Source organism: Seriola dumerili, unplaced genomic scaffold (assembly GCF_002260705.1).
Source record: "Seriola dumerili isolate Sdu_G_001 unplaced genomic scaffold, Sdu_1.0 BDQW01000066.1, whole genome shotgun sequence".
Taxonomy (NCBI): domain Eukaryota; kingdom Metazoa; phylum Chordata; class Actinopteri; order Carangiformes; family Carangidae; genus Seriola; species Seriola dumerili.
In genome coordinates this window covers 2,481,690-2,496,341 of record NW_019174321.1, presented here as the reverse complement: position 1 = coordinate 2,496,341, position 14,652 = coordinate 2,481,690, and the positions used below count along the sequence as shown (strand labels likewise).

At 39.6% G+C, this 14,652-nt stretch overlaps 2 protein-coding genes across 2 annotated transcripts; both read right to left on the bottom strand.

Moving 5' to 3' along the window:
* Positions 1-4,240: 4,240 nt before the first annotated feature.
* LOC111219411 (E3 ubiquitin-protein ligase TRIM39-like) lies at positions 4,241-6,177 on the bottom strand. Its single transcript, XM_022742075.1, has one exon. It carries the CDS (start codon positions 6,009-6,011, stop codon positions 4,587-4,589), a length of 1,425 nt encoding a protein of 474 aa, XP_022597796.1. The 5' UTR covers positions 6,012-6,177; the 3' UTR covers positions 4,241-4,586.
* Positions 6,178-10,198: 4,021 nt separating this feature from the next.
* On the bottom strand, positions 10,199-14,200 carry LOC111219398 (complement C1q subcomponent subunit B-like). Its single transcript, XM_022742059.1, has 5 exons — positions 14,083-14,200; positions 13,277-13,439; positions 12,483-12,714; positions 11,317-11,434; positions 10,199-10,858 (listed from the first exon to the last, which is right to left on the bottom strand). The coding sequence occupies exons 1-5, from the start codon at positions 14,083-14,085 to the stop codon at positions 10,649-10,651; spliced, it is 726 nt and encodes a 241-aa protein (XP_022597780.1). The 5' UTR covers positions 14,086-14,200; the 3' UTR covers positions 10,199-10,648.
* Between the last annotated feature and the right edge of the window lie 452 nt (positions 14,201-14,652).

The following is a 14,652-nucleotide window of genomic DNA, read 5'->3' as shown; positions in this document are numbered from 1 at the left end:
AAGATACAAGACAGAGGACAAGAGAGAGAGACCAACGACAGCTAGAAGACAGACTATAGAAGATGAAAGTTAGAGTCATAGAATTCTATAATAATATAATGATATTATTTAGAAATCGAAGGTATTTTGTGGTTGAAGCCTCCTATTGAAACAGATATATCTGGTTTTGTTGATTGCCACAGAAGCAAATGCTGCTAATGAACTGATGACAATCAGCAGCAGCAGCCAATTAGGAAATAAACAAAATGGTCAAATGAACAGAGAAATAAGTGCATTGATATATAAAATTAAATATGAAACGTTTTCTTGATGCATAGCCATTTGTTTTTCTATGTATTGGCCATTCTGTTTATTCTTTGTTTTAAATGTGGTCAGTTTTGGTCCTCCATATATCACTTCATATATTCCAGGCTGGAAACGGAGGGATGTCATCAGATTGTTGTGATCTGATAATGACTTATCTCATTGTGGACTTTGGTCTTTGCCTCACAGTTGGTTTGATGAGAAGCTTCAGTGTCACTTTGTGCTGTAAAATAAAATGAAATGAGATTTTCATATTTACCATATGCCTCATGATGATGATCTTAAGGGACACTTTAGTGAATTAGTATTTTCATTATTTAAATTGGAAGTACATAAGACAAATTAGAAAAAGCACAAACTCTAGTATCCATCACTAGATCCTGTATTGTCACTGTTGAAGGACAGCCACATTTAAACATGACTCACTCATTTAAACAGTGACGGAGCGCCATAACGCACTCCGATGTGACCAACACTCTCCGCGCGCCATGACGCACGGGTCCCAGTCTGTGAAAGCCACCAACGCTGAAATGCCTCATGTGGAGGCGACCGAGACGGATTGCGAGGATGGCAGAAGCACATCAGTCCCAGTAGTAAGATATGATCTGATATTGAACAGATTTGGATGAAAGAGTGCCAGACACGCTCTGAAAATCTGTATTCACTCCGCCGAGAGTCGCGCTCTGAAAGACACCGAGTCCAGACACGCCAGAGAACCGGGAGGGAGGACGGCAAACTGAAGTCTTTACCCCCGCAGATGGTGCTCAAAACCCAGGGTGGTGCCGCGAGCGCGTTCCATTCCTCCCTCTGAAGGAGAGAGGGAACCGCTAACCACAGCAAGAGCCGCCGTCTATGGTGCTGACGAGGCGGGAGTGGATTTTATGCTTATTTATTGATTCCACAGTTTACATGCATGCTTTTATAAATATTTTTTCTTTTATTTATTGGCATGATTTTATTTATAATGATTTTGTTTGTAAGGACATAAAAAGTCACAAAAACGTCATAGTATAGTAAGGCATAAAAACATAGTATAATAAGGAATGACAACAAAGTCATGAAAACTTCATAGTACTGTAAGGCATAAAAAGTCATAAAAATGACATACTATAGTAAGGCATGAAAACAGTATTGTAAGCCATAAAAATTCATAAAAAACTTAGTATTGTTTGGCATAAAAAATCATAATAACGTCATAGTATAGTAAGGCATAAAAAGTCATAAAAATTAGATAGTAAAGTAACTCATAAAAATGTCATAATATAGTAAGGCATAAAAATGTCATAATTTAGTAAAGTATAAAAAAGTCATGATATAGTGAGGCCTGAAAACGTCAAAAAACATAGTATTGTAAGGCATAAAAACGTCAGATAACGTGATAGTATACTAAGGCATAAGAAATTCATATTTTAGTGAGGCATAAAAATGTCAACTAACGTCATAGTATTGAAAGGCATAAAAATGTCATAGTATACTATGGCAAAAAAACGCCAAATAAACGTCGTAGTATAGTAAGGCATAAAAATGTCAAATAACGTCATAGTATAGTGAGGCCTAAAAACGTCAAAAAAGTCATGGGCATAAAAGGTCATAGAACAGTAAGGTATTAAAACAGCAAGGCCTAAAAATGCCAAAATACGTCACAGTACAGTCAGGCATAAAAAGTTATAGTAAGGCATAAAAAGGTCAAAAACGTCAAATAACATCATTGCATAGCAAGGTATAAAATATCAGTATAGTAAGGCATAAAAAGTCATAGTATAGTAAGACGTAAAACTGTCATTATATAACTCTTCCTCCTCCCTCAGAGCAGTGATCCTGGCCTCCTCTTCCTCCTCTAGAAACTGGTGAAGCTTCCTAAACTGCTCTTTAATCTGCCTCTCTGTGTTGAGCCTGGACCTTAATGTGTTCTGCTGTTTGATCAAAGTTTCCTTTAACTTCTTCAAATAGCTGCAGTTTTTTTGGAAAAGCTTCAGGGTTTTCTGAAATTTGTTTTTGCGTTCCTGTGCAACTTCATCGATGGGTCTAAATCTGTAGTTGTTGTGTGCTTTTGAATCTCTGCAGACAAGACAAACTGGTGGCTGATCGTCCAGACAGAAGATATTGAGTTTCTCAGAGTGCAGAATGCAGAGAGACTCAGATCCTGTTAAAACGGTCTGATCTCTCTCCAATAGGAAAGTCTCACACAGGTTCTTTGACGCCAAACTAACAGGTCGTTCTTTTAGTAGAGATTTTTCCTTACAAATTGGACACTCACGTTTGTTTCTTTTTCCATCATCTCCTCAGACAGTCTCTACAGAAGCTGTGGCTATAAAATGTCATAAGGCATAGAAACGTCATCGTATAGTAAGGTATAAAATGTCATAATATAGTCAGTCCTTAATTAACCCAATCTGCATGTGCGGGGTTCGAACCCTGTAACGCGACAGTACAGTATAGTAAACGTCATTGTATGGTAAGAATAAAAAGTCATAGTATAGTAGGGTGTAAAAAAACGCCATAGTTAAGGCATAAAGTATAGTAAGGTATAAAATTCCTAAATAGCAGGCCAAAGAATATAATCAATATCTCTGTTTGTGAAATTTAAGATGATAAAGCAGCGCCTTAAAGTAAGTTAAGTAAACAAGGAGACAATTAACGTTAACACCAACCACCTGTGCGGAGGGACACGTTAGCTACCACTGGTGTGTCTCACAAATAACGGGCGGCTAGCGGCGTCAAACGTCAACAAACCCACACAAAACTAAAAGAGACGTGGGGTAGAACAAAACCGCACCGTTATAAGGTGTTGACAACTTCAATATCATCACTTAAACATTTGAATTGGTGTCGGCGCCACTTACCTCCTCAACATCAAGGAACGAATGTATGTCAGCTTAGTTGCCACCGTCAAACGTCAATGCTTTCGCGCATGCGCACACAAGCGCACAGTTAGGCGATGTTGCTCAAAGGAAGAAAAAATAAATAACTGAAATTACATCTAGAATTTATTTAGGCTTCACAAATTCACTGAAAATTTGGTTGACAATTAATCGTCTTTTTTTTTTTTTTTTTTAACAAAAATGCCAAAAATGCACTGGTACCAGTTTCTCAGATGAGAATATTTGCTATTTTCCTAGTTTTCTATCACAGTCAGTAAAGTCATTCAGTCAGTTGTTTGGGTTTTTGACTGTTGGTCAGAGAAAGGGGAATAATAAGGGTCATTTTCATTATTATCTGACAATTTATTCACTGAACAATAAGTTAGTTATTACAAAAAATAATTGTTGACCTATTGATAATGAAAGTAATTGTTGACAATAAGCCTAATTCTTTCTTACTTTACTACTTTGCCTACTTTTTCTGTAGGTTAATTAAGTGAAGCGGTTTGATGAAACACATACAACAAATGAAATCAACATAAATTAAAACAGTTAAGGTCATAAAACACAGTCCCTCTACAAGGTAAGGGCCACAAGATGGAGGAGGGCCCAATGTAGTTGATATTCTACTTCAGTGATGCTAATTTTTAACAAGTGATTATTCAAAGTGTAGACCTAAATGTTATGGAGTAAACCTACTCATTACCTTTATGTCTGTAGTATTTGATAGCACAATTGATTTATATGGTCAATTTTATTGAAAGTGTAAATTATTCATGATGATCCAACATTAATTGTGTCATGTGATAATGTGTAATGTGACACCTTTGCATTTTGCAACCTGTTTGATATGTGGATGACAGATGTCAGATGCCAGCCTGGGTTTGGTGACTGGCTGCACAGGACTAACTGGCAGCTCTTCATGCCTAAGTTTAAGATCACAATCTGTCAAATGTCAAGTGTCATGTGTGTAAGTCATACAAGTTAAACTAAAACCATCTTCAAAAATAAATAAATACAAAAACTAGAAGAAGTAGACTTTAATTACTATTCTCAAAAATATTCCAGAGGCTGATTCTGTATTTATTTGTCATAAACAGTAAAAATTTAACAATCAAACTTCAAACTGATCAACCATACATACGCCCATAATTATAACATAATTTGCAACTTACAATACAATACAACAATACAATAAGAACATTAGTGGAGTCATACATTGTGTTCTGTAACTTTTCGTCCACATAGTAGATCCGTCTCTCATTATCAGTTCTGTTTCTTCTCCAGTCGTCTCAAAGCAGAGTTTGGTCCAGGTCCTCATAAAGTTAAACACAGAACTCTCCCAGAATTTTCTCAAATCCAGGATAAATCTACTCGACAGTCTCAAAAACAGATCAATTATTGAGGACAGAGGTTGACAGATTATCTAAAAGGCCACCAACTCATACGGTACTCTTTACTTTCTGTAGAGTCATTCGCTGGTAATATCTTCAGTGGGAGTGCATTTCCATTGCTGAGGTATGGAAACAGTCTCTCAGTGAAAGTGTGTGTGAAGGTGTGTATGTGTGCATTAGTATCAGGATCAGAGAACGACAGTTTTCTTCTGTTCCAGTCCAGATTCACTCTGATCCTCTGGAGCTTCTTCTTCACTGACAGAACAGTGGATGGAGCTGGTGGTGACCATGCTGTGTATTCGTTTTGATAGAACGTTATTCTCCATAATCCAGACTGTGGTTGTTCCTTCCTCTCAACAGACTCTGTTGCCACACCAACTCTCCAGTTTGTATTGTCTCCGACCTCAACGTCCCAGCTGTGAGCCCCTGACATAAAACCCTCAGAGCTCAGGACAGCAGGGCAAAAATCAAATCTCTCTGGATTGTCAGGAAGCTTCTGTGTCTGTCCTCGTCTCACGCTGGTCAGATCCTCAGACAGGATGAGGTCTGGATCAGCAGTGTTTGGATCCAGAACCACAGGACTGCAGGAGACCATGTCCTTCATCTTGTCCCAGATGTTGAAGGTCAGGTTGCCCAGATGTTTGGCCACATCTATCAGAGCTCCTGAGACCAGCTGTGGATCATCCAGCAGGGGGCGCTGCTGGACTCTTTCCACTGTAACCTTGTAGTTCCTCAGGAATGAGACGTCTTCAGCTCTCAGCTCGTCCTCTGTGGCTCTGACTGTGTGTGACAGAGCTGCTATCTCTCTGCTCAGAGCCTCCATCTTCTCCTTCATCATCTGACTCTTCTGCTCCTCTTCCTCCCTCAGAGCAGTGATCCTGGCCTCCTCTTCCTCCTCTAGAAACTGGTGAAGCTTCTTAAACTGCTCCTTAATCTGCCTCTCTGTGTGTTGGGCCTGGACCTTAATGTGTTCTGCTGTTTCATCAAAGTTTCCTTTAACTTGTTCAAACAGCTTCTGTTTTTCGTGGAAGAGCTTCAGGGTTTTCTGAAGCTTGTCTTTGCATTCCTGTGCAGCTTCATGGATGGGTCTGAATCTGTGGTCGTTGTGTGTTTCTGAATCTCTGCAGACGACACAAACTGGCTGCTGATGGTCCAGACAGAAGAGTTTGAGTCTCTCAGAGTGCAAACTGCAGAGAGACTCAGACCCTGTTAAAAGTCTCTGATCTCTCTCCAGTAAGAAAGTCTCACACAGGTTCTTCAACACCAAACTAACAGGTGGTTCTTTTAGTAGAGATCTTTCCTTACAAATTGGACACTCACATGTTTGTTTCTTTCTCCACCATCTCCTCAGACAGTCTCTACAGAAGCTGTGGCTGCATGACAGGACAACAGGATCTTTAAAGATGTGATGGCAGACGGGACAGGAGAGATCCTTTCCAGATTGAGAAGCCATTTTTTCTGAGTGATGAAGAAAATACTCCAGGAACAACGACAATAACAGGGTACCTTCTCTTCCAGATCAGATTGTTGTATAATTCCATCCACTTTTCCAACGACTCTCTCCTGTAGCTGTTCTTCTTTTGTGAAGTTGTGGCTCTGATCCGATGGTTATCTCTCGATGTGCGTGTGTCTCTTCCTTGCGAAACAAATAGAACCTGTTCTTGTCTGCGTGTTGTTCTCAGGTGTGTCAGGTAAGGGTTGAGCTTTGTTATGCAGATCAACTATTAAATCAACATAGAGATTTTTTCATTCCTGCGTGATGCAGACCAGTAGAAGGTTCACTGGCCCATTCAACTCAGCTTGTGTCGGGTGAATTAAGGGCATTATGGGTTTGTATTTCTAAATCTAAACTAAAATAAAAGTAATTCAGAGAATTTGGGAATTTTCTGAGAAATCCTTTTAGGCGTCTTGTTATTTCTGTGATTCCAGTATAATACAGATTCATAATTCAAGCTACATTTCCATTTATACCTTTGACTACAGGGCTATGGAGGACCACAAGTGTCACAAAAATAGTAATGAAGCATTTCAATAATAAATAAGTATTTGTACAATAAAAATATACAATAATAGATTTGTTTACGTATGAATTTATTAATCTATAAATGAATAGACTGAGTTACAAAGTAATTCATTATGTGATATTTTAACAAAAAGAAGAATAAAAAGAAGAATTAAAAAAGGAGTCAACAAATGAAATATTAATCCATCAATAAATTAAAAAAGGGATTACAAAAACAACATAAAACATAATTATACATTAATGAATTCATGAATAGATGATGGATTTAAAAATCTATTTGAAAATTCAGTTTAAACCTGGAATAAAGTTTTTAATTAGGTATTTAGTTTTATTTTTTCTATTAGTGATTCGATTCATTTTGTAATTTATTTATTTATTATTTTACAAGAACTTATTACTTGTGGGTTACGAAGCATTCACAAATTATTCCAATGAGGACGGGAATTATACAGAATTGCAGCATGATTAGTGTGTGTGTGTGTGTGTGTGTGTGTGTGTGTGTGTGTGTGTGTGTCTCATGTTTCCCTGTGCTACAGTGTGTTATCTGAGCCACAGCTCATTTCCACAGTGAGCGGCTGATCCTGCACAGCTCTGCTTCAGGCACCTCAAAGGTAAATTAATTTATTTTGGATTTAACAATTCACTTATATTTCATAATGGGATTTCAGAAACACAGCTCCTCTAAATACTGGTATACAGCTTGTTGCTCAATGTGATTGATTTCCAATTCCAAATTCAATTCAAATTTTTCATGATCTTCCAAACTGAAAGGTGGTGGAGAGCAGAGCTTTAGCAAATTTATTGTTACAGTTGGGAACAAAAAGGGGCAGCATAGTTGTTAAAATCATGCAAAATTGAGTGAGAATCTGAAAGTGAATTTATTTAATTCAAATTTTAAACAGTGTAAAACTGTGTTGGAAAGGCAAACAGAGATTGTAATGAGGCTTCCCGGCAGGAGATGCGCTGCCTGCTGACGACTCAGAGCCAGAACTGCTACCGGGAGCAGATTCAGAAGGAGATGTTGACACGTTTGGCCTGGAAGAGCCGCTATGCCAAGCTCTACCCGTCCTGCTACAACCCCCAAAACTACAGCATAGAGTCCACACAGCTGCCCCACCTGCCTGCTGACTCCCGGTGAGCTGCTCCACTCACATTAAACCTGCTGTCGGAGGCGTTCATGTAAAACTAGGACTCAAAAGACACACAGAGGATCTAACAAAACAGTTCACCACATGTCAGCAACAGGTGAGCAGACAAGCAGATACAAAGGGCAAAAATCCAAAAAGGCAGGCAGGAGTCAGGCACAGGTAAAGCAGACAGACAGACAGGTATGATACAATCACATGGGGTGAGTGAAACTGGGCTGGTTTAATAATAGACATCTGATTAGGGAAATGGGAAACAGGTGAGTGGCCAGGTGTAGGGAATCAGGTGACTGCGAGCAGCAGGAAACACTGGGTTAACCCCAGGACGGGTCGGAGCGGCTGGATCTGGAATGACATGAGTTAGAGGTGATGGAAGAAGAAGGCAATAATGAACTATGAGGGAAACAGGTGTGTCCCAGCTCTGATGTGTTTGCTGAGTCAGCGTTTACTGTCTCTTAAGTTAAATCTCTGAAGTTAAGGTTAAAAAAACTTTTTAAATAAAGGTACCGTACATTAGCCTACAGGTGTCTGCAGGTGTTAATTAGCACAGCACAAACCATTGATCATACACACTAATCTTATGTTTATGCTCCGCCCACCAGGGCAGCCCTGCCTCCTGTTACCTGGACACCCAAGAGTCAGAGCAACCTTCCTCCTCCTCCTCATCTTCCTCCTCGTGTGCTCTCTGTGGAGGGGGACGGGCGTCTCAGTGTTCCTCCCATGATGAGGCCAGTTTCTCCCCAGACCAGAGAGACTCTCTATCAGGACTCCTCTCACCAGGTATGAAACCACCATTTGGTTTAAATTGTCCAACATCAACGTACATCCAGGTGTTATACGTACCAGTCTAAACACTAATGTACAACTGATTGTAGAAATCTGGGTTTTATTTACATGCAGAAATCAAATCAAAACTTGTTTAATCTTAATTTTAAATCTTTCATTATTATGCATAAAACACATTTGTACTAAGACTTGCTAACAATGCTAATGATTTTTATTAAAGATGATGCTGGCAGTTACACCACAAAACACAGCCAGCCATTTCATAACCTGGTTGTTCACTACTACTATATTTCTGCTGTTTGAACAGAAAATATTTACAAAATAATTAAAAACAAAATGTCCTGTGCAGGGGAGAGGGCGGAGTCTGTACCTGCACAGACGTGGACAGATGAGACCTGAGGAGAAGTTTGATTTTCCCGTGCTCTCGTCCTGGGAGTACGGGTGGAGGCTGGGTAAGATGGAGGGACTGTCTGCTCCACGGTTAGACGTCAAACAGAAGCTGTATCTTCTATTACATCCTGTTCTAGATTCAACAAGAGTAAGAGTCTACAGGTGTTAATTACCACAGCTGAGGCTCATGGGAAATGTCAGGTATTTGGTCATACACCCAAATATTGGATGTATGGACAAATATTTTGCTGATGACGGCACTAGTCCAAAAGTCACTTTATCCTGAAGGGAACATGAATGTCTCCAAAGAGGCAGCGCTGTAGTACAACGTTAGGTAACCTAGGTGATAGCTAGTGTTTGTACTGGCCACATATTTGAAATACATAAAAACTAGGGTAAAATTTATAACAGCTTTTGGCCTTCCTTAAATTTTCTACCATTGCCTCTGGAGTGAGCACACTGTGTTGTTAGCATGCAGAGAACAGTACGTTTTCCCCCACAGTAACGCTGTCTGCCCGGACCCACAGGTGACTACACTCTGGATTACCGAACTCCGTCCCGTGCCAGGTCGTCGGTGGTGAAGAGCACCTTCTACGCCAGGAACGGTGTGTTCAGCAGCCCATCAGCCACCGACACGCTGGGCTGAAGTCCATCAGACGCCAGCAGCTTGATGTTTTTGTTTTATTGGCCAAAGGTCGGGTCATTTGGGGATTTTAGGGGATCATAAACTATTCTGGGATCATGACAAATGGCAACTTTTGGGGGCAAGACATAAAACTTTGGCATTAGAGAATGCCATAACAAAACAAGGGAATGTATCTGATCAGAAATCCTTGACTTCCTGTAACACTGTTTGTTTACCATCCACACAGCTGTAAGTTTAAATGTCCTGTAAGTTGATACTGTGTGATGGATAATTAATGAACTCCTGGCCTGGGATCAGTCAGAGTGAGTCACTTCATCTCGACACCTGATATCTCCGTGTTTCTAAACAGTGACCTGGAGGAAATGTTACACACCACAACACTGAATCATTTATTTCTAATCAGTCATAATAGCAGTGTAGTTTTATTACTTTGTTTGATCCCAGGTGTGTTTTCACATGATAAACCTCCTCAGAGAGTTTAGAAGAAGTCAAGGTTATTAAAAAAAGATTTGTAAACAAATCCCATAAAAAGACCAAAACCAAGAACGTACAAGTTGATCTGTCAATGTGTATAATAAAAGAGTTTTAAAGAAAGTGTGTTTCTCAAGTGCTCATAGAATAACACAACAGAATCACAAACATTACTGATGTAGATTTAGTTGTTTAATGTTAGAGTGGTATAATGTATGAAGAGTATGTCAGTCAGTATGGAAGCAGTAGCAGATTTCAGTCTTGTGCTTTCATTTTTGAAGGCGAGGCAATTTGTTTATATTTGGATTACAGACTGTCCCTTTAACTGATCTTAAAACACTTGAATAAATCTTCTGAATGTCTCACTGAAATGGATTTTTGCTGGAAAGGTTGGAGTTTGATATAAAATGTGTTATGTTTTTTTAAAAATGCACATCAGGAATTTAAAGTACATGTGATTTGTTTTGACTGTAACAGGCTAAAACATGCAACACGCGGCCGCTGAGCTAACCTTTATTAATTCTGCTGTTGGATTACAGAAAACACATATTTCACTTGATTGCTGTAAATGTCACTAAAAGTCTCATTTTATTCCCTCTGACTGCGTGTGTGGGTGAGAGGCCGCGGATCTAGGCGGTGGAGAAGATCAGGAAGCCGGTGAAGGTGTGGCTGGCGCTGCTCTGACTCGTCACGATGTTGTTGTACCTGGTTGCCTGGAGTGAGACTGTGTCCCCGACCTCCAGCTCCAGGACCGCCGAGCCGGAGGTGACCAGGAAGCCCTCGGCTATGTCACACAGCGTCATGTGAGTGTCGCTGCCCTTCAGCAGCTTCAGACACACCTGGAGGATCAGATGAATATAGTCAGGGGCAGAAATAACTACAGTACATTTTCAGAGCACAGCCTGAAAGTTACAGTGGAAATATATTTATACATGCAAGGAACCAAGGAAAAGGAACAGGAAACAGGAGGGTAACACACGTTAGGCAGCATCATAGTAAGTTTAAAACTCATGGCACAGCAGCAAACCTTCCTGGGTGCGGAGGAAAGAGACCTGATGTAAAAAGTATCTGTGCTTTTGTAAGAAGAAAACTAAACGAGCAAAGACTTCATACCCGGAAACCTTTCTGCTCTCCATTCTGGACCAAAAAGCACCTGAAAAGTATTTTTTACTACAGAAGAAAAGAAACTGGGTAAACCTGTAGAGTCTGATCAAAGGTATGAGTGACATAAGAAGTAAAGTACTGGAGTAATAAACGACTAGATGAACTCTTGAAGACAAGCTGAAGTCGGACTCACTCTGCTCTTTGCTGATATGTGGTAACTGAAGAAATAGACGCCTTTGATGACGCATACGAACGATCCGTTTGTCAGCGAAACTCCTTGAAACTGTTGATCCAGGTTCGGTAAGATATCGCTGTGGGAAGTTGACACAAACATTTCAGTGTTTATTCACTATTTTATGTTTTGTCATCAAAAAGATTTTCGGGATGAAATGTAATTATTTTAGTGACTTTTATCTAGCGCCATCAACTGGTCAGCGTTTTAATTTGTCCAGTACATTGGTTTGTGGCCAAATACCTGCAAAATGAATGACATTCCCATCAGGCTCAGCTGTACTTTGTATTAAGTGCTAACTAATATGGGAAACATGGTAAATATAACACCATCTTAGCATTAGCATGTTAGCATTGTTACTGTGAGCATCTTGTTAGCATGTTAGCATGCTTTGAGTGTTTAACACAAAGCTCTGTTGTACCTATTTGCAGCCTCACAGAAACACTAGCTTGGCTACAGACTCATAGTTTTGTTTCTTTTTCTTTTTTCTTTAGGAATACAGAGTTTTGTAAATTGTGTCTTTTGCGAAATCAGCAAATCTCACCATTTATCGTTCAGTCAGATCAAAATAAAAGACTAAATACAGAAGAACACACCAATATAACAACAATAACAAACAATAAATGTCCCACAAAATGTTAAGAATCTTTGTTTTTTCCTTCTGTTTTAGTGTTTGACAATGTTGGTGCTTGTTGGTGAAACCAGTTCAACCATAAAGGCACTGAAATCGTATTTTCTTAATCTGTTACAGTTTTGTTTGTGTCAGTTAAGAGACTCTTCTCACTGGCTTCATGTGGGCGAGGCTCAGCTGGAGAACAGTGATGTCACGTACCTTTGTCTCGCTTCGAAAAAGATTTTTTGTTTTTCCAACTTAACTTTGGTGCTTATTTATTCATGAATATTTCATATTATAGAGAGACACTCGGTGATTTTAGACCAAGTTTTGAGTGAACTCAGACTGGAAATAAGAACTCATGAAACTGTCACAGATATTTGATTGATCCCGCCCTTTAACCTCACCGGTCCAATCAAACCTTCCTCTCTCTGTTCCCCGTCCCATTAGTTTACATCACGTCACATTAAACACCACTCCTGCTCTCTCTCTCTGACTTTACACCGTCACCGACCTGTTGAAGTTCATGGTTGTGTCGATCTCTGGTGACTGTGGTAACAGACGTTTTTGGGAGAAGAAGGCTCTCGCCTGTTTGGAGGGGTTGAAGGGTCTTCCCTTCTCCCCAGGCTGGCCTGGATATCCGGGGGGCCCCGGCAGACCCACGTCCCCCTTCATCCCAGGCCGTCCCGGGGGGCCCCGCAGACCCGGCCCCCCCTTCTGGCCCCTGACAGGCTGGCCTGACTCACCTGCTCATACAAAAACAAACAGACAAACAAACAACAAAATGACACTTATGTCACCAGGTTGAAAGTATGAGCTGAAAGATGAAAGATAGGTATTTTATTTTAGCTGTAAACTGAAAATCTGTACTGCAGTCTACAAAAAAACTATTATAAAAAACTAGTAGTGCACCACCTGCGTTATTGTAATAAAGGGAAATGTTTCGTCATTTTAATTTTGCATCAAGGTCTCTCACTGCAACTAAATAGAACATAAACACAATGAAATGAAAAAGTATCTTCATCAGTTTGACAACACACGTGCAGCACAACAAAAGATGCTGCAGATATAGTTTAATAGTTTAATAGTTTAATAAAGTTGAATGATTTGTTCAAAGTTGTAAAAATGTGCCAGCTGAGTGAAGTTCACTGAACTTAACAAAACAGGTTTAATGACCTGCAGCTGCATGTGACACTTGAGTTGATTTACATTTACATTTTGTCAGAAAAGAGCTGGTGACAACATGAAGAAAAACGTGAACAGAAGATGTAAATGTATTTGATGTTTTCATGTTCACTCTGAGCTCACCAGGGTCTCCCTTCTCTCCTTTGGTACCGTCTCTGCCATTGGGCCCGTGGGTGCCCGGTATCCCAGGAATCCCTGGGGCTCCACAGGACGTCTGTGCGACGACCGGGGCGACGTGAACCAAGAGCAGCAACACTGCAGTACTGCAGCTCAGCCACCGGAGGGCCTGGACACAGACACAGATACACAAACCAAGTTTCCATCATAATCAGCAAAAGACTGTGAATTAATGTTTCTAATGTTTAGTGTTGTCTTGTTTCCGTTCACCACTGTTATGTGAACATTGGATGTTGGGAACATCGACATGAACAGTTAAAATTATTATAATCAGAAATCTAATCAGTAAAAGCCACAAAAAACAACATATACACATTATACAAATACATTAACTGCACATAGAAAAGACACATTTGTGCAGAGTTGACAGGTTTTAAGGACTGTGCTGAATGTTTGACCACATTATCTACGAATTATATATATAATACGATATACAATGTTCAAATTGAGTTATTATTTAAGACAAATTAATGACTTAAGATCTCACTTTAAATTTAGATATATGACATTTTCAGACATCCAGCCCAGGACAACAGAAGCTCTGACTCTTATGACCCACAGAGAAAATGATACTTAACTATGTTTGAAGATTACATCAAGAAACATTCAGCAAGAAATATGATATAACTGTACAATATCTTCTGTATCAACAGTGCATCTGTCTGAATGAGTGATTTCCTCTCTCTCTCTCTCTCTAGACTTCTCTCTGTCTCTGCCTGGTCTTTGGTTTCCGAAGGACAGAAAGGTCTCACCATTTGCAGGTAGTGCAGTCACTCGTCCTGAGGTGGAGTGATAAGCTGATGAAGAGCGAAGAGCGAAGAGCTGTTCTGCTTCACAGCGACAGCAGCAGCTCAGTCAGAAAAAAACAGGAAGTGAAACAGTTTAAGAGACAAACGTCGCTGCTCTATTGGTGCTCAATATCTGGGAAACAAGAAAAAACTCTGTTTGCTGCAGCCAGTGATGGAATAACAGAGTTCATTTAAATTCAGGTACTGAGTATGTTCATTTCACGTTTCATGTTACTTATACTTCTACTCACATTTCAGAGGCAAATCTATTTTTTATTTTTTTAAAGTCCTTAAGTACAGTTTTTTTCTTTACACCAATAAATTTCATCTTATGTTACTTTATAGTTTTACTCCACTACACTTCAGAGGGAGTTATTCTACTTTTTACTTTTTACATTTATTGGCAGCTTTAGTTAGTTGCTGGTTATTTTGTAGATTCAGATTATTTGTACAGAATCTGAGCAACAAATGAGTTGTGATGTATTATTACAGATTAGCAGTAGCCTGCATAAAGTTTACAAACTTTACAAGCTA